The 24,829-nt window shown below is 37.3% G+C and overlaps 1 protein-coding gene across 2 annotated transcripts in view; it reads left to right on the top strand.

The window, feature by feature from the left end:
* Positions 1 to 23,182, top strand: part of TEX10 (testis expressed 10) — a 59,763-nt gene extending 36,581 nt beyond the window's left edge. For both annotated transcript variants that reach the window (XM_003995664.5, XM_045042799.1), the window contains exons 10-15: positions 2,998 to 3,086; positions 4,687 to 4,820; positions 14,730 to 14,810; positions 16,758 to 16,939; positions 21,279 to 21,489; positions 22,961 to 23,182. In XM_003995664.5, coding sequence (XP_003995713.1) covers positions 2,998 to 3,086; positions 4,687 to 4,820; positions 14,730 to 14,810; positions 16,758 to 16,939; positions 21,279 to 21,489; positions 22,961 to 23,074 — 811 coding nt within the window. In that variant the 3' untranslated portion in view covers positions 23,075 to 23,182. The remainder of the gene's footprint in view (positions 1 to 2,997; positions 3,087 to 4,686; positions 4,821 to 14,729; positions 14,811 to 16,757; positions 16,940 to 21,278; positions 21,490 to 22,960) is intronic.
* Positions 23,183 to 24,829: the final 1,647 nt, after the last annotated feature.

The raw sequence follows: 24,829 nt of genomic DNA, 5'->3' as shown, positions 1-24,829 counted from the left end.
GGTCGTGAGTTTGAGCCCCACATCGGGCTCTGTGCTGACAGCTCAGAGCCTGGAGCCTGTTTCCGATTCTGTGTCTCCCTCTCTCTCTGCCCCTCCCCCGTTCATGCTCTGTCTCTCTCTGTCCCAAAAATAAATAAACGTTGAAAAAAAAAAATTAAAAAAAAAAAAAAAAGAGCTATCGGCAATGTGTTTGTTTATATGTGAAATTCACTCTTATTTCTTCTGTGTGCGTGTGCATTAGAGAGACTTGGTCTTACCTTTAAGTGTTTTAAGCATATATTAGTTTCAGTGTTTTTCTTTCTAAGGGAAAAAAATCCTCGTCTAGTAAGCAGTTATTTAGCAGGCCTTTAAAAAAATAAATGTGGTTTCTTTTTGTTACTGAAGTGGTTTTGTTTATTAACTTCCAGTAGAGGGCACTCTGTTCCTTTGATATAACTGGTGAAGGATCTGTTTTCACGTTGACTTAAAATCAGTTTTTGAACACTTCTTGAAACTAATTCTCTTTGGAAGCTATGTTTATATCTTTATCAATATCAGTTATGATTGACTTGATAACTTTTGGCAAGGATGTTTTCAATTTTTTTTTCTTTCTGTGGAGATTTGTGGTAACTATTGAGAAAATATATTTACAAATAGTTGGGATTCATAATCACCAAATTAAAAGCATATTGTCAATATAGTTAAAAATCCACCAAGTTAAATTCTGTTTTTTAGCAGAGTGTGTTAGTAGACTTCTCTCTCTGTAGATGTATTGTTCCCATTCAGATGAATCTCTTTTTTTTTTTTTTTCAGATGAATCTCTTTTTAAAAAAATAATACAAAATTAGGACTTCTGAACTTTCTTAGGCCAGTGACATCATTATATCACTTCCTAGATTCAGAATTTAACAATAATGTTTGTTTCCCTCAGACATACACTGGGTTATTTCATATCTGGTTTTCTTTTCAAAATACCCCCTTCTGTCCTCAACTATGACTATACACAAGCCAGTTGCTTTTCATAATCTTCCACCTGTACTGTTATAATATTCCATCTAACTTTTGCACTTTTGCCAGATTAATTTTCCTTAAATATTGCTTTAATTCTGATTTTTGTCTGTTACACTAAGTGTATTATGAGATCAGGTTCTTTTAGGTTTTGTAGTTCTGATGTCCTGTTTGTCTTTATCTGAGAGAGTTAACCCCAAAGAATAGTTTGTTCCATATGTGAAAAACCCATCAGCTAAAAACTGTTGGTATTCATCTTTTTTTTTTTTTTTTTAATTTTTTTTCCCCAACGGTTTTATTTATTTTTGGGACAGAGAGAGACAGAGCATGAACGGGGGAGGGGCAGAGAGAGAAGGGAGACACAGAATCAGAAACAGGCTCCAGGCTCCGAGCCATCAGCCCAGAGCCTGACGCGGGGCTCGAACTCACGGACCGCGAGATCGTGACCTGGCTGAAGTCAGACGCCTAACCGACTGCGCCACCCAGGCGCCCCTGTATTCATCTTTTTAAAAGTGCAATTAGAGTTGTTGCCCCTATCTAATTTTTATCACCCACTTAAAGTCTTTTAGAGTTTGACTCCCCCTCCCCCCCCATACCATTCTCCTTGCATTTTCCCCCTTACCTTTGCTCATTCCTTATCCTTTCTGCCCCTAGTTTATTTACAGCTGGATTGGGAAACATAAGACATAAATGTGGAGAGAATCCACACTGTTAGAGAAAAATCTGACAAGGGAGAAATTTGGGACTAAGAAATTTGGCCTGGTTTTTAAGTAGGATAAATACATGACTTCCTCTGTCAGGAACAGTTTCAGTTTAGTTCTTTTGTCCCAGCTTACCTCAGAAGTGTTCTGGCTTTGACAGTATATATGGTCATCATAATTTTAAGGGCAGTATGATATATTGCTTGTCATTTGTTGAAAGCAGTCTCTTAAATGGATTTTGCTACCTTTTTTAGCCACTGGATGGCACAGTTGCTTTCTGTTTTCACGGGGTCAAAAGCATATTAGTCTGTTTTCTAATTACCATTTTGTACTCTTTCCCATTGTGCATTTCTGGCTTTTTAAAATAACCTCTCAGTTTTTGTTACTCCTTCCATAAGTCTTTTGCTTATTGTGGGAATAATACTCACAAAAGGGTGTTTCCATTATTTTAACTGCCCAAATTTAAAGAATGGTAATAAATATTAGCTATTTTAACAGTAAATTAAGTGCTTCTAGTTGAATTAGAAACACCCAATTTTGTCTGACATTTATTCAGATAATTGAAAAAATTTGTAGCCTCAGCTTGTTGGATCTGATCATTCTCAGCACCCCCCCCCCCCTTTTTTTTGGCCATATCTGAGACTAACATTTGTTGTCTTTTCCCTTAGCCTTAACTTGAAGAGAGTTTTTAAAGGAATCACTGGAAACTGATCCCCTACCAGGAACCACATAATCCTCATTTAATGAGAAGCTGCTTTACATTTAGCTATTCCCCTAAGTATACCATGAATACTTAGCTGTGCTATTATGACGTAGACCCAGTTACAGCTTTGCACAGTATAGGAACACATGATTATCCTAGAATGACTTTACATGGAATATTCTTTGCCTAACCTAAGATACTTTTTGCTTAGTTAGGAAACGAGCTTGTTTAAACTTAGCTCATTTAAGTAAGCAAGGTAAGACTTTATGAAAATCAAGTAGCAGCCAGACCTGCTACTGAAAAGCAAAGCTTCATCTTGGCTCCTTGGAATCTCATTTTCGAATGGCATGGAAATTTTCTAATTTATACCGTATATATGGATCAGTTATGCTTTTTCATGGATATTTTGCATAAGTATGTTAGAAGTTGAACTTCCTATATTCTGGTACTTGAGCCCTTATATTTAAAGTGAATATATACTATGGGTTTTTAAGTTATTAGTGCAGATTTGTTTTGAATAAAGAAAAATAGTTAAGTATTGTGCTGTTTTTCAAAGTCTTCCAAGTTGGTCACCTCTGGTAATAATTCTCCTATTGTTTGTTATAGATCATCATTTTCTGGATGGAAGTATTCAGCTAAAGACTGGTTGATGAGTGATGTGGACTATTTCAGCTTCTTATTTTCAACACTTACAGGTAAAGACATTCACCTGACAGATTAAGTAAAGGAAAAATCTGGTATAAAAGTTCCCCTAAGATTTACTGTCTTATCTGTTTGGTTCTAAGTTTTGAAGATGGTAAATAATCTATTTACCTTGAAATGATTTTTATGGCTAATAAGTGGGGATCTTTGAAGGAATATTTGTATTCTCCAGTGTCAGGCTTTTGAGGCAGGGATATACATGATTCATGTTTAAATCTCTCAGAGTACAAATACTCTGGAGATGATTTGAATGTCACATGATTATATTTTCATTTATTTCTAAGTCTAATTTCTCAACTTGATTATCTTGCTTTACAGTGAGTTGGACATACTTGACTCTTTCAGATAGGTGCAAACCTCATTGCATACTTTAAAAAGTTGATGAGCAGAATATCCATTTTAAAAATGTTTAAAATGTTCAACTTGATAGCAAGTACATCACATTTCAATTAGCCATTTTCTACATTCCATTGCTCAAAAGCAAAGTTAGTAAAATGAATCTACAAATAAGTTAGGTGTGTAAGTATTATTACTTTTGTTTTAAATGATTGTACTGTTTCAACATTTCTGTTGTATATTTGGAGGATAAAGATGACATTCTTTTACATTTTCTGAAGGCTTAAAATTTAGGAGAGTTAATGAATAGGTTAAGATACTCCAGAAAAAACTTGACAAGTGCTGATAATGAGCTGAATCCAAGATACATATTACATATGCAGATAAATGAGTGTTTATATGATAGTTTTGGATGTACCCATTTGAGATAGAAGGCAGGGATTTTATGTTTTAATAGTGGTACGAGTCAAAAGGGTTAGTGGTTTTAGAAAGCTCGTTAGGAGTCAGTACTGTGATGTGGCCATCAAACTAGATGGTGACTCTTTAGGCTTAATGTCATGGAAATACAGTGATTTGAACATCAGAGCAGGCCACATCGCTGGTATTCTGATCCTTCTGAGCACTGTCAGGAGATACTGTCAAGTTGTCTATGTAGGTCAGGCCAAGTGTATGTAATAGGGGTGGTAAGAGGATCAGAAATTTTGCTGTATAAAGTGTAGTTGGAAGAACTACACATGTATTATCCAAAAAAAAAAAAAAAAAAAAAAATCCAGAAGGGTTTAGGAGGGAGAGTTTTAAAACATTTGAAGGGCTATTAGAGCTCCTGGGTGGCTCAGTTGGTTAAAACATTTGAAGGGCTATTATACAAAAAAATATATAGATAGTATACATATGAAGGAGTATATCATTTTACTTGTTGATTTGCTTTTTTAAACCTGCCGTTAATGGAAAAGCTTATGCCTTTCACATTTTTTAAAGTAAAAGTGGTATGGTTCCCAGTATAAGGGGTAAAACTTAACTTGTTGCTGCATCATATATTAGGTCAGATCACATCCTTTGTGTACATAATTAATAGGAATTTTACTGCCTCCATTGCTAGCAATTCGTTTTTTAAAATATGTGAAAAGCGGAAACTCAGAGAAAGCAGAGTAGCTAAAGAATTTAAACTTGAAGGTACATGTCTATTTTTTAAAAATAAGAATGTCATTTGTTTTGTGATTTATTTTTTTAAATTAACTTTCTTTGTACCTAAATTAGGGTTTTCAAAAGAGGAGTTGACTTGGCTTCAGAGCCTTCGAGGAGTTCCTCACGTCATCCAGACACAGCTTTCCCCTGTGCTTCTTTACCTTACTGACTTGGATCAGTTTTTACATCATTGGGATGTTACAGAGGTAATAGTGCATTTAAAAAGAAACTTATGATTATTAAAATTCTGTTCATCAACTACCAATAGTTACTATATATTAGGATTGCCTTGTAGGAGATCCTTTCAGAGATAAAGAGTAGTATAAGAAATGATCCACATTTTGAGAGCACTTATCTTGGATAGGAGATATATGTTTCTAAAAGAGGAGTGTTTTTCATTACTGGTTGCACTACTAGAACAGAATAAATTAGCAGTCTGAATGGTGGAGATAAATTTATTTTCTTTTATCTAGTATAGAATGGATAGGATAGATGCTTCTATGAAAAGGGAGAATTTGACTTAAGTCTTGAAGGATGCGTAAAACTACTTGGATTTGATATCTTTGAAGGTGTCGTTTTTTAAAAAAGATTATTCTGCAATTATTTTGGTTTTGAGAATTAGTACATAGTATATTAAAGATAATTTAAAGCCCTGTTTTTCATTAAGTTTTAAAGTTCAATCTACAAATCTTATTTTTAAGATAAATACAATAACTTTAAGCAGTCTTTTAAAATGGGACTTTGATTATCCTTTTATAAACTTAGTTAAAATTTTAAACCATTTAACCTTTGTTTAAAGTTTGTTTATTTTGAGAGAGAGAGAGCATGAGCACGAGCGGGTGAGGGGCAGAGAGAGAGGGAAAGAGAGAATCCCAAGAGGTTCCGCATCATTGGCGCAGAGCCCAGTGTGGGGCTCGAACTGTGCGCTGTGAGATCATTACCTGAGCGAAATCAAGAGTTAGATGCTTAACCAACTGAGCCACTCTGGTGCCCCATCAAGTAATTCAGTTTTCTGATAAACCTTCACAAATGTTAAAATATTAAATATAGACTAAATTAAGCTTTATAAAATATGATAAACCTTAAAAAAGTTATTTTAATACTTTATTTATTTATTTTGAGAAAGAATGAGTAGGGGCAGGGCAGAGAGAGAAGGAGACAGAGAATTCCAAGCAGGCTGTGCACTGATGGCACAGAGCCTGCCATGGAGCTTGAACTCCTGAACCATGAGATTGAGACCTGTGCCAAAGTCAAGAGTTGGATGCTCAACTGACTGAGCCACCCAGGCGCCCCTATAAATATAATAAATCTTAATAACTTAGGTTTTGGTACTGCTTATAGTAAAAATCAAATTAAAACAATAAGTTTTAAATTGGAATTATTAGGCTGATCTTTTACTGTAATGGAATAAATTGTGTTACATGTTACAGATATGTAAGCTAAATATGCAAAAACATAAACATTGATATAAGGTTTTGATTCTCTAAAACATTTCTATAATAATTAATTTCTATTATTTATTTTTTCATTTTTTTATGTCCTGCGTGAAAAATGCTTATGCAGTAAGAATGTACTAATAGCATCCCAAGTCATTTTGGTTTGAACCTTTTTTGCAAATTCTCAGGTTATGTTCTCTGCTGGCTAGTTTCTTTTAATGATTTGGAAGGCCCTTGGTGAGAACACTGACTAATACAGTCTTTCCTTAAAGCTTATAATAGCTAGTCCAAAAGCTTTTTTTTTTTTTTTTTTTTTTAAAACCTCTTTGTCATTATTCTCAACAGGGTAGTCTCTAGATTCAAGTTACATCCTACTTTTCTATTTTGTTGCTATAACAATTGATTTTACTCAGCTGATCTATTATTTACTTCTTTTATTCTGTTCTCAATATGCTTAATATTTTCCCATCTGTTAGGACAGTACCTTTTATAGATTTATAATACACTTTTCACTTTGCATTGTTTGACTCTGATCACAATTCTTAAGTATGCCAGTGAATTTATCTTCACTTTATTGCCCTAATGCCTGGTACTATGTTTATATGTATGTTCTCCAACAATACTGGACTTTAAAAAAGTGAAAAGAAATAATGAATTGGTTTAACATCTGAAATTTTTTTTTTTTTTTCAACGTTTATTTATTTTTGGGACAGAGAGAGACAGAGCATGAACGGGGGAGGGGCAGAGAGAGAGGGAGACACAGAATCGGAAACAGGCTCCAGGCTCTGAGCCATCAGCCCAGAGCCTGTCGCGGGGCTCGAACTCACAGACCGCGAGATCTGAAGTCGGACGCTTAACCGACTGCGCCACCCAGGCGCCCCAACATCTGAAATTTTATCTTACTTCATAGTAAATGAAGAGAGCTAAGATAGATCTCCTGAGGTTAAGGCTTGAATATTAGATTGGAGGGATTGGGCTTGCCAACAGTAGTGAGAGTAGTTTTAAAGGACAGACTGTAATTTATGTAAACCATCATGATGTATTGGAGAAAACACTGTATGGGATTATTGGGCTCCAGATTCCAGGCATAGATTTACCAGTGTCTAGTTTGGTAACTTGGACAAGTCATATAGCCTTTATCTGATTATTTAAATTTTTCATAAGCACATCATCTGTGTAAAGCCAAAATAAAATTGTCATGAAAATGTTATCAGCTTATTTCTGAAGTGAACATTTCTCAAGGACGTGTATTAAACTTCAAGGTTGCTGTCTTTGAAATGTTAAGTCATAATTAGGAAAAATCTGAAAGTCTCATTTTTAGTTTGTGAACTTAAGTGAAGATTCCAGTTTTCTTTTGGATAAATTTTATTATTTAAGTTGGCCTTTTCATGTGAAAATATTTGACATACACATAGTTTTGACATCCTTAATGTAAACATTTTTCTAATTATTTCATTTGAACAAGTTATTAGGACTGGGATTGCTCAGTTGTTTTGTAGTTTCATCTGTTTAAGCCAAAGTGATTCTTTTTCAAATCAGACTTTTTGTTTTTGTTTTTGTTTTTGTTTTTTTGAGTAGGTATTCACAAAATACAATTCAGAACAGAGGATAATATTAAAAAAGTCTTCTTCCACTCCCTCTCAACTACCCATTTTTCCTCCCCGGTTTCTAAGTAAACGTGTTCTTTCAGATATCTTCTGTCTTCACAAATGACTAAATATATTGTCATTTTTTTTTTTTTTTTACAGAAGTAATATCCTTTATACACTAACCTAGACCTTGTCATTTTCACTTGTATCTTTGTTATTATTTCTGAGCACTAAAGGAAGAGTTGTATGACCTTCCTGTTAATGATGGAAACTGTAGTTAACAGGGAACGAGCAAAAAGAGAACAGGAATCTCTGTGCAGAGATACCTTTTAGAAATGGAGATTTCTACTCCAGAGCCAATGAAGGGTTTTAAGGTTAATGTTAATTTTCATTTACAAAATATTGATTAGTTGTAAAAGAATGTTTTTTAACATGGATAAGCTCAGAATAATAATAATTATAATATATAAATTCAGCTTAAGAAATAAGAACATTTTTGTTTTTGAAACCCCTGTGTCCCTTTCCCTTCAGAGTAACACTGTCTTTAATTTTATCATATTTTTGTTTCTTTACAGTTTTATCGTAATTAGCATGTAACTCCAAACTATATTGTTGAGTTTTACGTGTTTACAAGTGAAACATTTTTTAGTAATTTTCTTTTTATTCAGTGTATTCTTAAAGGTATCTATGTTAATGTGTAAGCAGTAATTCATTGTTTTCGTTGCTGTATAGTATTCCATTGTAGTAAGATACCATGATTCATTGCTTTTGTAGTTTGAGTATTTTTAGCATTCCATTTTACCTCTACTTTGGCATATTAGCTATGCCTCTTTGTTTTGTTTTTAGGTGTTTGCTCTTTAACTTAATACAGCCTACCTTCAAACTACACTACTTTATACCATAATATAATGTGTAATGATATGTGAGGTCATTCCTATGTTTTTCTGTATGTAATGTTTTTTTTTCCTCTATATGCTTTTTTCTTCCTACATGTTGTCAAGATAATCTTTTTTATCACTTTCTTCAGCAGTTTGATTGTATTAATTAATGCCTTGGTGTTACTTTCTTAATTTTTTTTTTTTTTTAAGCTTGATATTTGCTGAATGTTGTACTAGGTTTATAGTTTATTGTTTTGGGAAAAAATGTCATTCATTCCTTCAAAAGATGTTTTGGTTCCCTTCTTTGGGACTTAATTTACTTGTATGTTAGACCACTTGACATTGTCCTGTAGACCTTTGAGACTCTTTAACCTTTTTTTGCCATCCCTTGAGAAAGTATGCTGTATCTTCAAGTTCACTGATCTTTCCTGCATTATCTAATGTGCTATTTAAATCTTAAAGATTTTTTTAAAATTAAGATTTCTTTTAGAGCAGTTCTAATTTGACAGAAAAATTGAAGGGAAGGAAAAGGTGTTTCTCCTGTATAATCCCTTCCCCCACATTTGCATAACCTTCTCCCTTTTATCAACATCCCCCACCAGAGTGGTATATTTGTTATAATTAATGATTCTATGTTGATATAATTACCCAAAGTCCACAATATACATTATGGTTTACTCTTGGTGTTACACATTTTATGGATCTGGACAAATGTATAATGCCACATATCCATCATTATGATCTCATACCAGTGTCTTTACTACCCTGATATCCTCTGTGCTCTGACTGTTCATTCTCCATGTCCCCCAACCCCTGACAACCACAGGTGTTTGTTTGTTTTCACTGTCTGTAGTTTTACCTTTTCCAAAATGTCATACATTTGGGAGTATGCAGTATATTGCCTTTTTTAGATTGGCTTCTTTCACTTCATAATACTCATTTAAGATTCCTCCTTGTTTTTTCGTAGCTTCATAGCTCATTTCTTTTTATTGCTGAATAATATTACATTGGATGTACCAGTTTATCTGTTCACCTGCTGAAGGACATCTTTGTTGCTTCCAAATTTTGATAATTATGCATAAAACTGTGTATATAGGTTTATAAACATCTGTGTGTAGTTTTTGTGTGGACATGTTTTTAACTGATTTGGGTGAATACCAGGGAGAGCCATTGCTGGATTATATGGTCAGAGTGTGTTTAATTTGTAAGAAATTGTCTTCCAAAGTGGTTATACCATTTTGCAATCTTATCAGCAGTGGATGAGTTTCTGTTGCTCCAGATCCTTGCCAGCATTTGGTGTCAGTGTTTTGAATTCAGGCTATTGTAATAGGTATGTAGCATCTCATTATTTAATTTTGATTTCCTTGATAACCTGTGATGTGGAGCATCTTTTCATATGTTTATTTGCCATGTCTTCTTTGGTGAGGTATCTATTACGGTCTTTGGCCCATTTGTTAATTGGGTTGTTTTCTTCTCGAGTTTTTTTTTTTTTTTTTAATTTTTTTTTTTTCAACGTTTATTTATTTTTGGGACAGAGAGAGACAGAGCATGAATGGGGGAGGGGCAGAGAGAGAGGGAGACACGGAATCGGAAACAGGCTCCAGGCTCTGAGCCATCAGCCCAGAGCCTGACGCGGGGCTCGAACTCACGGACCGCAAGATCGTGACCTGGCTGAAGTCGGACGCTTAACCGACTGCGCCACCCAGGCGCCCCTCTTTTCGAGTTTTAAGTGCTCTTTGAATATTTTGGTTAACAATCCTTTATCAGATATATTTTTGCAAAGATTTTCTCCCAGTCTATGGCTTGTCTTTTCATATTTTTGACATCTTTTGCAGAGAAAAATTTTTTAATTTTAATGAAGTCCAGCTTCTTTGTTTCTTTCCTGAATTGTGCCTTCAGTATTTATTGTATCTATAATGTCATCACCATATGTAAGTCGTTTAGGTTTTTCTTCTAAGTCATTACAGTTTTGCATTTTGTATTTTACATTTAGGTCTGTTATCCACTCTGAGTTAATTTTTGTGAAGAGTCTAGATTCATTTATTTGTAGATGGATTGTTAAAAGACTCCATTGTCAAAGATCACTTGACTATGTGGGTCTGTCTTGCTGGGCTCTCTGTTTTGTTCCATTCATCTATTTGTCTATTCTTTAACCAATATTGCAGTGTCTTGATTAGTATAGCTTTACTGTAATTTATGAAGCTGTGTAATATCAGTCCTTTAACTTTATTCTTTTCCTTTAATATTGTGTTGGCTATTTTGGGTCTTTTTCCTGTTTAAATAAACTTCAAGATCAATTTGTTGATATCCACAAAATGGCTTACTGTTTTTTTTGTTTTTTATTTTTAATGTTTGTTTATTTTTGAGAGAGCGAGAGCAAGCAGGGGAGGGACAGAGAAGAGGGAGACAGAGAATCCCAAACAGGCCTCACACTGTCAGCACAGAGCCTAATGCAGGGCTCAAGTCCATGAACCGTGAGATCATGACCTGAGCCAAAATCAAGAGTCGGATGCTTAAGTGACTGAGCCACTCAGGCCCCCCTAAAGTCATGACACTGATAGCAAGAGTAGTATGCACTGGGGCACCTGCGTGGTTCAGTCAGTTAAGTGTCTGACTCATGTGGCTCAGGTCATGATCTCACAGTTCATGGGTTTGAGCCCTGCATTGGGCTGTGTGCTGACAGTTCAGAGCCTGGAGCCTGCTTGGGATTTTGTGTCTCCCTCTCTCTGTCCCTCCCCTGCTTGTTTGTTTTCTCTCTCTCTCTCTCTCTCTCTCTCTCTCTCTCTCTCTCAAAAATAAATAAAATTAAAAAACAAAATAGCATGCACTACCAACTGAACCAGCCAGGTGCCCCCTCAACAGTGTTCTTTTCTTTTTTTTTTTTTTTTTAATTTTTTTTTTTTCAACGTTTATTTATTTTTGGGACAGAGAGAGACAGAGCATGAACAGGGGAGGGGCAGAGAGAGAGGGAGACACGGAATCGGAAACAGGCTCCAGGCTCTGAGCCATCAGCCCAGAGCCCGACGCGGGGCTCGAACTCCCGGACCGCGAGATCGTGACCTGGCTGAAGTCGGACGCTTAACCGACTGCGCCACCCAGGCGCCCCAACAGTGTTCTTTTTTAAATTAATTGATTTTTAATTTTAGAGCAGGGGAGAGGGGCAGAGAGCGAATCCTAAGCAGCTGACGCAGGGCTTGATTCCATGACCCTGGAATCATGACCTGAGCTGAAATCAAGAGTCAGACCTTCAACTGACTAAGCCACCCAGTACCTCTCAGTAATGTTCTATACACCCCAAATTGTTCATTGTATTTACTTGTAATATCTGTTTTGTTTCCTTCAATTTGGTAAAGTTCCTCAGTCTTTCTTTGTCTTTCATTGACCTCGACACTTTGAAGTACATTGGGACAGTTATTGTGTAAAATTTTCCTCCCATTTGGATTTATGTTCCCCTATGGTTAGATTCAGGCTATATGAATTTGGTAGGAATATGACACAAGTGATGCTGTGGTTTTCTGACTGCATCCTGTCAGGTGATGCATGGTTTTGATTTGTCCCATTAGGTACTCACTTTGATTACTTGATTAAGTGCTGTCTGTCTACTTTTCCACTGTTTACTTTTTCCCCTTTGTAATTAGTAATGATTTATGAGGAGATACTTTGAAACAGTGTTAATGTCCCAGTCATTTTTATTAGTCTATTTATTAGTTTGTGTTAATATGGTTTCCTATTTTATTCAGTGGGTCACTATAGAATATAGTGGTTTCTTTGTTCTTCTGACATGTACTCATTTTTTTCTGAGTACGTCTTTACTTCCTTGTATCACAGATTGTTCTAGATTCATAAGTGATTTTCACTGTCCCAGCCCTGCAATCAGGTATTTTTCGAAGAGGCCAATTTTCCTTTAAGTGGAGAATGGTATCTTGAAACCAACTTCAGGACTCTGGGTGTGGTCATTGCTTTTGGACCCTGGTGTTCCCAGACTGTCGGTGGACAGAAATCAGGAATTTAACACTACAGGGTTCATTCTAGTTGTCTTCTTTTCCTCTTGTACCTGCCTTTTCTGAAGGTTAAGAACCCTGGTTTCCGTTATACTTAATTTACTTGATCAATTTCTTTGTCCATAATTGATCTTTTGGTGCTATCCCTCTCCCATGCAGCCATCTTCTTTTTTTGTTTTTGTTTTTTTTTCCCCCATGCTGGCATCTTCACTCCATTTGAACTCCCAACTCTGTGGGGACAGTCTACTTCTATTTATTCATGAATGGCCTTCTCTGGGCCACTGCAGCTCTCCTACCCATTCCAGTGCTGTTTACCTAACTCAGCCCCACCCAATGGCTTTAGAACTGAATTGTTCAGGAAGGAAGGGGTGGTGGAAGGGAAGGGATTAAATGGTTATTTATTGGGAATGAGCCCTTATTTTGTTGTTGTTGTTGTTGTTTTTGTTGTTGTTGTTGTTGTTGTTTTAGTTAGTGCTCGTTCATGCATCCATGAGCAGGGTGGGCAGGCCAGAGAGAGAGCTTGCTTGCAAGCAAGCAGAGGACAGTCAGCAGGGGAGAGAGAATCGAAAGCAGGATTTGCTCTGTCAGTGTGGGGCCTGACGTGGGGCTCAAACTCAGGAACCATGAGCTTATGACTTGAACCGAAACCAAGAGTCAGATGCTCGAGCCACCCAGGCACCCTGAATGGGCCTTCTCAATTGCAATTTACCTTTTATTAATGAAAATATTCACTGCTTGTTTTTGAGTAGGAAGATGGTATTAGAAATACGTTGTTTACATTGTTACTTATAAGCATAGAAGAGAAGAAAAATTGCCGTGTGTAAACTCTGGGTGGTATTAATTTACAAGAGGTTTTCCAGGGAAATAATGCATAGAGCTGTTGATTTTTTTCAGAGTTGACTGACCATTCCCTTAAATTTAGCTGGACTGTCCTCTTTCTAGATTGATATTCTTCTTTTCCACCAGTCTTTTCTTTGTCTTTCCAATGTGATTCTTTTCACATATTTCACTTTTGGCACTCCCCTCAGCTTCTGGAATGGTGTAATGAAGTCTCTGAAGGACTTGATGTTGGCTTCCCTCCTCGTGTTTCCTTGAGAACTTAGAAAATTAAAAATACTAAGGATTTGACTCTCACTTCCCTTATATTTTTCTTCTTTTCCTGTGGACTGTTCTCTTCCTTTTACTTTTGGGGAATAGGAGGCAGTGTTCTATTAATTTGAACAGGGTATTAGTATTTTCTGGATCACAAGTGTTTTTCTATTGTATGTTTTCTCACCAAATGGAAAAAAGGCTTTTCAGTCCTTTGTTCACATCATTCAGATTTTCCTGTTGTAGCACTTATTAATAGAAATAGTCTTTACTTTGGTAGATTGAAGCTACTCTTTTAGGGCTGTGAGAAGAGTTTCTCAGTCTTTCATTCCTGTACCTGGTACCTAATAGGACTAGTTCAGTGCTTAGTAAATGTTTAAATAATGAGTTGTTTGGAAAATTAGCCCATATATGAGATGTGATTGAGTGACCTTTGATACTTGCATCTTCAAAGTCATTATTTTCAAGAAACTAAAATTAGAACTATGTTATGATCCAGTAATTGCACTATTAGGTATTTATCTAAAGGATACAGAAATACAAATTTGAAGGGTTACATGCACCCCAATGTTTATAGCAGCATTATCAATAGCCACACTATGGAGAGAGCCCAAAAATGTCCATTGACTGGTGAACAGATAAAGAAGATAGGGAAGAGGTGGTATAGATAAACAATGGAATATTACTCAGCCATTAAAAAGAATGGAATCTTTCCATTTGCAACGATGTGGATGGAGCTGGAATGTATTATGCTGAGCGAAATAATCAGAGAAAGACCAATACCATATGATTTCACTCGTGTGGAATTTAAGAAACAAAACAGATGAACATATGGGAAGGGGGAAGAAAGAGAAAAGAAAACAAACTGCAGGAGATTCTTTAATGATAGAGAACAAACTATGGGTTGTCAGAGGGAGCGTTAGATGTTGTATGTAAGTGATGAATCACTGAATTCTATTCCTGAAACCAGTGTTGCTCATGTAAACTAAAATTTAAATTAGGAAAAAAAAGTCATTTTTTTTTTTAAGTGTCCTGTTGTATATAGGGTGAGTAGGTTAAAAAAAAAGTCTATAGAACTGATTTGATCCTGATGTGGTTACTGGTTTTCTCCTTTTCTTACAGACAGTTTGTCACAGTTTATTGGTTATCCCTGCCCGAAGCCAGAGTTTTGACATCCTGCAGAGTGCCATCAGTAAGCATTTGGTAAATATACTTAAAAATTTTTTTTTGTTGCTACTTAAAAAAGCGTAGAGAATCCTTGGTTAAAAGTGGGTTTGCCATAGGCAAGGAGAGAGTGTCTAGACTGAGAAGTCTTGATGTTTTTCTTGGCTGTTACTAATTAATTCTGACCTTGGGAAAATCCCCCTTTTCCAGGACCCTACTTTCTACATCTGCAATGAAGGGCCTTTAAAAAAAAAAAAGTTTATTTGGGAGAGAGCACGCACAAGGGAGGGGCAGAGAGAGAATCCCAAGCAAGCCCCGTGCTGTCAGTTCAGAGCCCGACAAGGGGCTTGATCTTACAAACCACAGGATCATGACCTGAGCCAAAATTGAGTCAGATGTTTAACCAATTGAGCCACCCAGGCACCCCTGCAATGAAGGGCTTTAAAATTATACCTCAGGTTCTTCTGACATATAGTGCTTTAATGAACACAAACCTGGTGTTTGTGTATTGGAAATCCAGCATCCAGACTGGGGTCTGATTTCCACCTTGAATATTTGGGTTCTAAACGAGGGATATAGCCTAACAGGTTCAAGGCCTGGCCACTAGAAGCAGCAAGCTAAGCCTTGCGACTGTTTGGTCTTCTGGCTAGTCGGTGTCTCTTGTTCCCAAAAACCTGGGATTTTGCTTTTTAGCTTCCTCCAATGTTTATGTTTAGATTTTTGGCTTATTATAATTATCCTTAGTGCAGAGGAAACTCCCACAGTTTTATCTTTCAGGCACTGTCACTTTTTTGGGTAATTTTATAGGTACATTCCAACCCCCTTTTCTCCTTTAAAATGTTACTTCCCTTGAGTTGGAAGAGTACTGCTTTGAATTTCCAGTGCTCTTTTCTCTCTGTTGTCAAACTTCTAATCTTTATCCCGTGTGTCTCTAAAGATCTCTACCACTTTTCTTTTCACCTCCACTCCAGATATTTATGCCCTCCTTTGACTACATTCATTATTCTAGTAAAAGATTAACATGCCAGTCTTGGGCACTATTTTCAAACAGCCTGATCAGAGCCTGCAGACTTTTTCATGATGACTTAACAGTAGTTTCCAGGAGATTTAAACCATGCATACCTAACAGTTGTAAGTTAGAGTCCACCTTAATGACAGATAGTAGAGTCCAGATGAATACACAAACCTCAAAATCCCTTATCGGGGTTTTGAGGCAGTGAAGCAGTCAAGTGTTAAGTATAGTAATGTCTTACTCCAGGGTGTTTTACTTAGTCATGTCTGAATGACTAGCTAAATTAAAGGGCAGGGGTAGGCTAATTGTAAAATGAACTTCGGTTTGTGCATTTAATTACCTGGGACGGAGGTGGTGCCAGAAATGAGAGTTTTCTAGTCTGAAGAATCTAAAAATCATGGAAATGTGGTTGGTTGTATCAAGATTTGGGGCAGGGGGAGGGTGCATAAAGTAATCCTTTCAAATGATATTTCTGACCATCAGAAATTGTAATGTCTTAAATTTTAGTAGACTCATGGAGGGAAGGCAGTAGATTAGGTTAATAGTATTTCTTGAGTTGGCATGTTTTCAAAGTTATTTAACGTAGTAATTAAATTCTTTTTTTTTTTAAGTTTATTTTGAGAAAGAGAGTGCGTGTGCGCATGCAGGAGAGTGGCAGAGAAGTGGAGGAGAGAAATGCAAGCAGGCTCCATGCTATAAGTGACACAGAGCTCAATCTTATGGTTTGTGAGATCATGACCTGAGCCGAAATCAAGAGTTGGATGCCTACTTGACTGAGCCACCCAGGCACCCCTAGTAATTAAATTCTTAAGGGAAAACAGGACCTTAAGTTGTGGCAGGTTGTGTGTATAATGTATGCACTGTTTTTCAGTAGAAGTGATGTTAGGTTAACTCTCCAGTTAATGGGATTTGTTTTTTTCATGGAGAGAAGGACGGTTGTGAAGAGGTCATTAATCTAATTTTTCTCTTCCTAGGTTGGGCTGACTGTAATTCCTGACAGTACAGCTGGCTGTGTTTTGGGTGTTATCTGTAAGCTCCTGGATCATACGTGTGTACTTAGTGAGTCTCTACTACCGTTTCTGGCTTCTTGTTGCTACAGTCTTCTTTATTTTCTGCTCACTTTAGAGAAAGGAGAAGCAGAACATCTAAGAAAAAGGTAATAGTTTTTGTATTCTTTGACTTTAATTTTTTTCTACCTATTCCAGTTTTCCCCACCAAATAAGTAAATAAGAATAAATAAAATCAAAAAATTTTTTAAAGAGGAAAGAGTGAAAGAAAATTAGATTTAATAAATACCCTGAATTGTCTTTCAGAATTTGTATAAACCTTAACTGGATTTCTCTTTATTGTTTCATAAATTCCCTTTGTATTGTAAGAGGATTTTTAGTTTTTGTTTTTCTTTTAAACTACAAATTTGAAAAGTTAGATGGCATTTTAAAATTTCTTGGGAGCTTTCATTATTAATGTTGCTGTAGGTCTAGCAAGGAAAAAAAAAATCTACCTTTACAAGAATGCAATCACTAATAAATACAAGCCTTTATTAAAACTAGCCAGAGTAAAAATCTTTAAATTCTTGGATTTAAGGAAATTTCTGAGATATTGGTGTTTGTATTAGTACTTTAGCTCTTACATACTATTCATACTAAAGTTTCTAGCATAGTTTGGAACACTTCACTTTAGTTTAAAAAAGTATTCTCATGCTTATGTTCTTATTGGTAATGCCTGTTAAAATTTTGGGGTGCCTGGATGGCTCAGTCAGTTAAGTGTCTGCCTTGGGCTCAGGTCATGATCTCGTGATTTGTGAGTTCAAGCCCCACCTCATGCTCTGTGCTGACAGCTCGGAGCCTGGAGCCTGCTTTGGATTCTGTGACTCCCTCTCTCTCTCTGTCCCCTCCCCTGCTCATGCTCTGTGTCTGTGTCTCAAAAAATAAATAAACGTTAAAATTTTTTGTAGAAGGTTTTTAAAAAAAATCTAACAGATGAACAAAGATCAGAAAATAAAAATTATTCTATTGCCTGTTAACATTTTAATATTTGTCTTTCTAGTTTTTTTAACTTTTATATATCGTAAGAATAAACACGTATATAAAGAGTAAGTTTAAACTGAATATCCATTTAACCAACTTCCACGTTCAGAAATAGAACATCATCAACACACTCTCTGTGTAATCTCTAGTTAGATTTCTCTTTTATACCCCCCAGAGATCACTTTTGCGTGTTAAATAACAAAAATTCAGCCTGGTACATTTTAAACATCTAATTGGGTTTATTAATTGATTAATTAATTGGGCAGCATCCCATTTAGCAAGTAGAGGGGAGCTCTAAAGGACTACAGAATAGGAAAGTTTTTTTTTTTTTTAATTTTTTCTTTTAACGTTTATTTATTTTTGAGACAGAGAGAGACAGAGCATGAATGGGGGAGGGTCAGAGAGAGAGAAGGAAACACAGAATCCGAAACGGGCTCCAGGCTCTGAGCTGTCAGCACAGAGCCCAATGCAGGGCTCGAACCCACGAACTGCGAGATCGTGACCTGAGCCGAAGTCAGACGCTTAACCGACTGAGCCACCCAGGCGCCCCTAGGAAAGTTTTTTAAAGGTAGACAGGGAGTTGAAAGAAGGAAATTATTAGTAAAGAATCCATTGTTGAGGCAGGGAGACTCTCCGGAATCGTAAGGATCTGTCAGTACGTTTTTCCTAGTGCTGATCAAGAAGTTCCCATGTTGACTGGTTAAAGTTTTTTGGGGGGTTGAAACTGCAGTTAGGTTAGGTATTAAGTCTTGGTTTACTGACTTAGGGCCTTCACCTGAGTGATGCCATTTTGAGTCTATAGGTTTTTTGTTTTTTTTTTCTTAATGTTTGTTTATTTTTGAGAGAGAGAGAGAGGAGAGAGAGAGACAGAGACAGAGTGTGAGTGGGGGAAAGGCAGAGAGAGAGGGAGACAATCTGAAGTAGGCTCCAGGTTCTGAACTGTCAACCCAGAGCCCGATGTGGGTGGAACGTAACCAACTGTGATACCATGACCTGAGCTGAAGTCAGATGCTTAACTGACTAAGCCACCCAGGTGCCCCTGTAGTTTTCTTGTTAAGTTGCCTTCTAATTAAAAATTTTGTGTGTATCTGTAAACAATATAATTTTTGTTTGGCATATTTTAAGAATATCCTACTGTATGTTTTTGTGATTTGATTGTAACCATTGTTGTCATTCATGTTGATTGAAAAACTGATTTCATTATTGTTTCTCCATACCAGGGCTAAGCAAACTTTCTGTAAAGAGTCAGATAATAAAATATTTTAGGTTTTTCGTGCCAGTAAGTCTCTTGTCAGAGCTGTTCAACACTGCCCTGGTAACACAAAAGCAGCAACAGATTACATGTAAATGAATGCATGTGACTGTGTTTCAATACTATTTACAAATATGGGCTCTGAGCACAACTGGCTCCAGTACAGGTGCTCTACAGTATTTTGTCATGTGAATGTACCCCAACTTACCAGTTTTGCTGTCAAAGATCTTTTATACACACACACACACACACACACACACACACACACATATACACACACATATATACACATATAAATATGTATATATATACACATATATATATATTTATATATATACACACATACACATAAATATTCATATGTAATATATATATTAATATAATTGATAATTAACAATTATGTAATTATAACCAATATTAATATTTATATAATATATAATTATATATATAAATATATACACACATACACACACGCACATATATACACTCTTAGGAAAACCTAGGAATGGCTGTTCGTACGGTATTTCTTCTGTTGCTTGTGGTACCCAGGTCTCTTGTATTTCTCTTTGGCTTGACAGTTTTCTTTAATTGTGTTGTGTGAAGGTGGAGTACTAAACTTTATTGATCCATTCACTGTACTTATATTTAGTATTATGTAGAATCCATGAGCCTTTTTAGCACAGTTTTGATCAGCAGTCCACTCAAGTTAAAGTAGACAATGAATATATTGGGTCATTACAGGAGTAACTCATAAAATAAAACCCAAGGGCTAGGAATTTTGGAGGCAGGAATTGAAACCCATCAGGAACCAAAGTGGTTTTCTCTACTTTTTCTTCTGGATTGTGTAGTCTTTATCTCTGTGCCTTTGCCTCATTATTAGCTATGTCTGCAGACTGGCTTTTTTCTCCTTGCACGTGGCTATCCTAGCCTGGCTGTGCATGAGTCAGTACTCCAAATAAAGTCTCCAAATAGAGGATCTGGTTGGCTTAGAATGGAGTCAGTATCCACCTTTGATGGAGATGCTGCATCATGGAGATGGAGTTGGGGAGGTTGATCAGATTGTGAAAGGGTTGCTGCTTCCACATCTAGAGGTAGTCAGATTCTCTTTGAAGGATCTGGGGACCACTCCTAATACGAAAACTATAACAGACTAAGGTCAGAGCCTTTAGCAGTCAGTGGATTCTTTGTCCAAAGGGTATTGCTCCATTTAATGTGGTTGGCTACAAGTCCATTTACCTTCATCATAAAACGTTTTTGTTCTGCCCTATAGTGAAACCAAGGGAATGGTGCTTACTAAAATTAGGATTTACCGTTTCTGGCCTTTCATAATCTAGTAACATGGTAGCAGTCCACTGACTGGCTTCTTTTCTGAAATCCATTTTGGTTCCTTGTGAATACATCTTTCTCTGCATATCTGCCCTGTTTAAAACATTGAAGAGGCTCAGAATCCAGGGCACAGCATTAAAATTTCATGAAGTTTGTTTTTATTTTTTTTTAATTTCTTTTTTCAACGTTTATTTATTTTTGGAACAGAGAGAGACAGAGCATGAACGGGGGAGGGGCAGAGAGAGAGGGAGACACAGAATCGGAAACAGGCTCCAGGCTCTGAGCCATCAGCCCAGAGCCTGACGCGGGGCTCGAACTCACGGACCGCGAGATCGTGACCTGGCTGAAGTCGGACGCTTAACCGACTGCGCCACCCAGGCACCCCTGTTTTTGTTTTTAAATAAACTACTTTCAAAGTGGGGCTTGAATTCATGACCCCAAGATCAAGAGTCGCATGCCCTACTGACTGAGCCAGGCATCCCAAGTTTTTTTTCTTTCTACCAGTGGGATATTCTGATTTTACCAGTGGGATTTTTGATGGTATGATAGTTGAATAATGTTCAGTGGTAGAAAACAGTATGCATATGTAGATTATTGTGTTCTTTGGCTAATTCTGTGCTATATATGATCACCAGAGCTTTAAGAATGTCCTGGTAAGCCCAGGAAAGTGTTGATTGCTAGGCTTCCTGGAACTTACCGAGTAGGGGAGAACAGCTGATTCTTCATTGGATTTGCTTATTCAGCTGTGACGAAACCCAGTTGTTAGTTTTGATTTGTGGGGTTTTACCAGAAAACACATTTCTTAAAAGGACATTTTCAGTTTTGGAAAATACAGAAAGGGTACTTCTGTGTGTGTTGGCTCACTGGCTCATTTTTGTCTGTTACTGTAGGGACAAGCTGTGGGGGGTCTGTGTCTCCATCCTGGCTCTCCTGCCTCGAGTCCTCAGGTTGATGCTGCAGAGCCTGCGGGTGAACAGAGCTGGACCTGAGGAGCTGCCTGTTGTGGGCCAGCTGCTTCGCCTGCTGCTTCAGCATGCACCCCTCAGGACTCATATGTTAACCAATGCCATCTTGGTGCAGCAGATCATCAAGAATATCACGGTAAGCATGGAACAGGGCTTTGTATTATTACTAGAAAAGGGATTCATGAGGAGGGCATGGGTGGGGTTCTCTGGGGAGGCTAGGCCTCCAGTGCATTGACTGACTCCTGGAATGAAGCCCACTGTGGTGATTTCCCAGGTTTTCCCCTGCTGACTAGCACCTGTCACTTAGCCAGAGGGAGGTCTTTGATTCAGAGTCAGTAATAAAAGGCTTAAAATACTCAAATTGAATTGGTCACAGGCAGCTTAGAAAAGGTACAGAGCATCAGAATCACTCCTACCAGTATTCTGGTACAGACTCTTGATTAACTGTGCTTATTCAGCATGTTTTTAAACCTGAGTTGTTTAAAGAAATTTTTTTTTGATGTTTATTCATTTTTGAAAGACCGAAACAGAGCGCAAGCAGGGGTGGGGCAGAGAGAGGGGGACACAGAATCTGAAGCAGGCTCCAGGCTCAGAGCTGTCAGCACAGAGCCCGACGCGGGGCTTGAACTCAAGAACTGTGAGATCGTGACCAGAGCCAAAGCCTGACGTGCCACCGACTGAGCCACCCAGGGGCCCCTAAGCTAAGTTGTTTTACTTAGCTGTAGGAATAGCAACTTCATTGAGTTTTGGTAACCATAAAGAGATCATTCAGGTAAAGTTTTTAGTGAAACTGACATTAAGTGCTCAACAAATGTTGTCACTGAAAACATTTAGCAGGAATAGGCTTATGGCCAGTTCCTAGTCACTTAGTTCGCTGGAGAATAAGAGGAAGTTAAGAAGTTGCAGGCTTCTGCTTTGTGTAATGGCTGGTTCTGCATTCATCTGTATCTGTTTTGCAGGGGCAGCTCTGTCTAGGATTCCTTTGGTGTCTTTGGTTTGGAAGAGTTAGAGGTTTTTTCTATAGGTATTTGGGGGTTTATTAGTTGATACCTGTAGTAGTACTTCAGAGTAATAGAGCTTATACGTGTATATAACACAAGTTCACGTTCTGAATATTTTCAGTAGGCTTGTAGAAATAATGAAAGAAGCAGCAGAATAATTCAGAAATGGAAGGGAAGAAAAGGCAAGAATTTGGATTGTTCAGAGGTTAGAGAATCAGCTCACCTCTATAAGGAAGAGAATGACAGATTGTCAGTCGGCCTTGCAGAATTATTCTCAGTTGATGTTAATGCAAAGATTGTGAGACTCGAGCATACCAAGGGAAGTCCAGAGTGTGGAGATGGTTGATGGTGAAATGTCATTAGTTCCTGGCAATATTTGAGAAGGAACAGATGAAATGAGAAACTGGTAGCACTTGTACTTGAGGTTGTACCCGGGAATTTTCACTACCTGTGGTAATGCCCAATTAACAAATATCCTGTGGTGATTGATAAATGGAGGAGATAGGATTGCGGTGGTTCTGAGATCTCGTTTGGGTGTGAAAACTACTGTCAGGTAGCATAACAACTTTGATATAATTCTCAAATTACTTTTGTTTTTCTCTGCAGACATTGAAGACTGGAGGTATTCAAGAACAGTGGCTTACAGACTTACATTATTGCTTCAATGTGTATATCACTGGGCATCCTCAGGGGCCCACTGCATTGAGTACAGTGTATTGAGTACAGTAAGAGGCACCATGGTACCTTCTGTTTGAAATTGTTTATTCACGTCTAATTTTGAAGAGAAACTGATGTAATGTTTGTCATTAAAGCTGAACTTTTAAAGAAGTTGTTTATGAACCTTCCTTTGCACTAAGGTAGGAAAATAACACAGGCTGGCTTCTTGGACCAGGACATTATACTTGGTCACAGGTGGGTAGAGTATTTTGCATTTCATAGAAACTAAATATTTACAAAATCTGGAATGATACAGTACCTTCTGTTATTTACCAAGAACGAATCTTTGTGGTCTCAGTTCTAGTTCATTCAGACAGCAACAGAAACCAATTTTTTATTTGGGAATGGTTGCCTTTATCCATCATGACATTCAGCTCCTCACTGTGGAGTTCTGTTATTTACAGAGGTTTTCTAGCTCCTTCTGCAGGAGCAAGATTTCAAGATAGTACTATGGTTGTTTGAGGTTTTCCTCAAATGGTACTTGGTTTGATTTAGATAATTCTTCTTTCAAAATTACTTTCTACTAATGACCATTATAATTTTTAAAATTATAAGCCATATATAGTGATTTATGCTGACACCCACACCCCCAGTCAAAAAATCCATGTATAACATTTGACTACCCCAAAATTTTACTAATACCCTACTGTTGACCAGAGGCCTTACTGATAATCAATTTACACATTTTTTTCTGAGTGAGAGCGGGGAAAGGGAAGAGGGAGAGAGAGAATCTTCTAAGCATGCTCCACGCTCAGCGTGGAGCCCAACACGAGGCTCAATCTCATGACTGGGAGATCATGACCTGAGCTGAAGTCAAGACTCAGATGCTTAACCAACTGAGCCACCCAGGCACCTCTACACCTATTTTGTATACGTATTATATACGTAATTCTTATAATAAAGCAAGCTAGAGAAAAGAACACATTTGCAGTACCATGGCTATATTTATTGATACTATATACATTTACTGGAAAAAAAATCCATGTTAAGAGGACCCACACAAACCTGGTTGTTCAAGGATTAACTGTTTTCATAATTATGAAATAATTAGCAAATTGTAACAAAAATCAAGGTAACTAACACTTTATTGCTGCTTATCTCTACCTGTCAGGATGGGTGGCAATAATCTTAAGAAAATGGAAATGCTCCTACTACAAATATTTGGGCCTAACATGCCACTGTTTATGCCTTCTGTCTACATTCCTATGGTAGCTTTGCTCTTAAAAATGTGAAAAAACTGGGGCACTTGGGTGGCTCAGTTGGTTGAGTATCCAACTTCGGCTAAGGTCATGATCTTGGAGCTTGTGAGGTTGAGCCCCAAATCAAGCTTGCTGTCTGCGCAGAGCCTGCTTCCAATCCTCTGTCCCTTCCTCCCACTCCACTCCCACCCCTTTCCCTGCTTACGCTCTCTCTCAAAAACAATTTTTTTTTTTATTTTTGAGAAGAGAGAGAATCCAAAGGGGAGGAAGAGAGAGAGGGAGACACAGAATCCAAAGCAGGCTCCAGGCTCTGAGCTGTCAGAACAGGGGGCTCGAACCCATGAACCATGAGTTCATGACCTGAGCTGAAGTTGGATGCTTAATCGACTGAGCCACCCAGGCACCCCAAATATAAATAAAACTTTTTAAAAAATGTGAAAAAGCCTATAACCACTGAAATTTATGCCAGGTGTTCTTATAGCTTGAATGTATGTAGGTTTAGCAGTTTTCCCTGCCAATAGGAATGGCATTTTGACAAGCTTGCTCACCTATAGGTCAG

Source organism: Felis catus, chromosome D4 (assembly GCF_018350175.1).
Source record: "Felis catus isolate Fca126 chromosome D4, F.catus_Fca126_mat1.0, whole genome shotgun sequence".
Lineage (NCBI taxonomy): Eukaryota > Metazoa > Chordata > Mammalia > Carnivora > Felidae > Felis > Felis catus.
The sequence above is the reverse complement of the archived record's forward strand: the minus strand, read 5'-3'. Positions and strand labels throughout refer to the sequence as shown.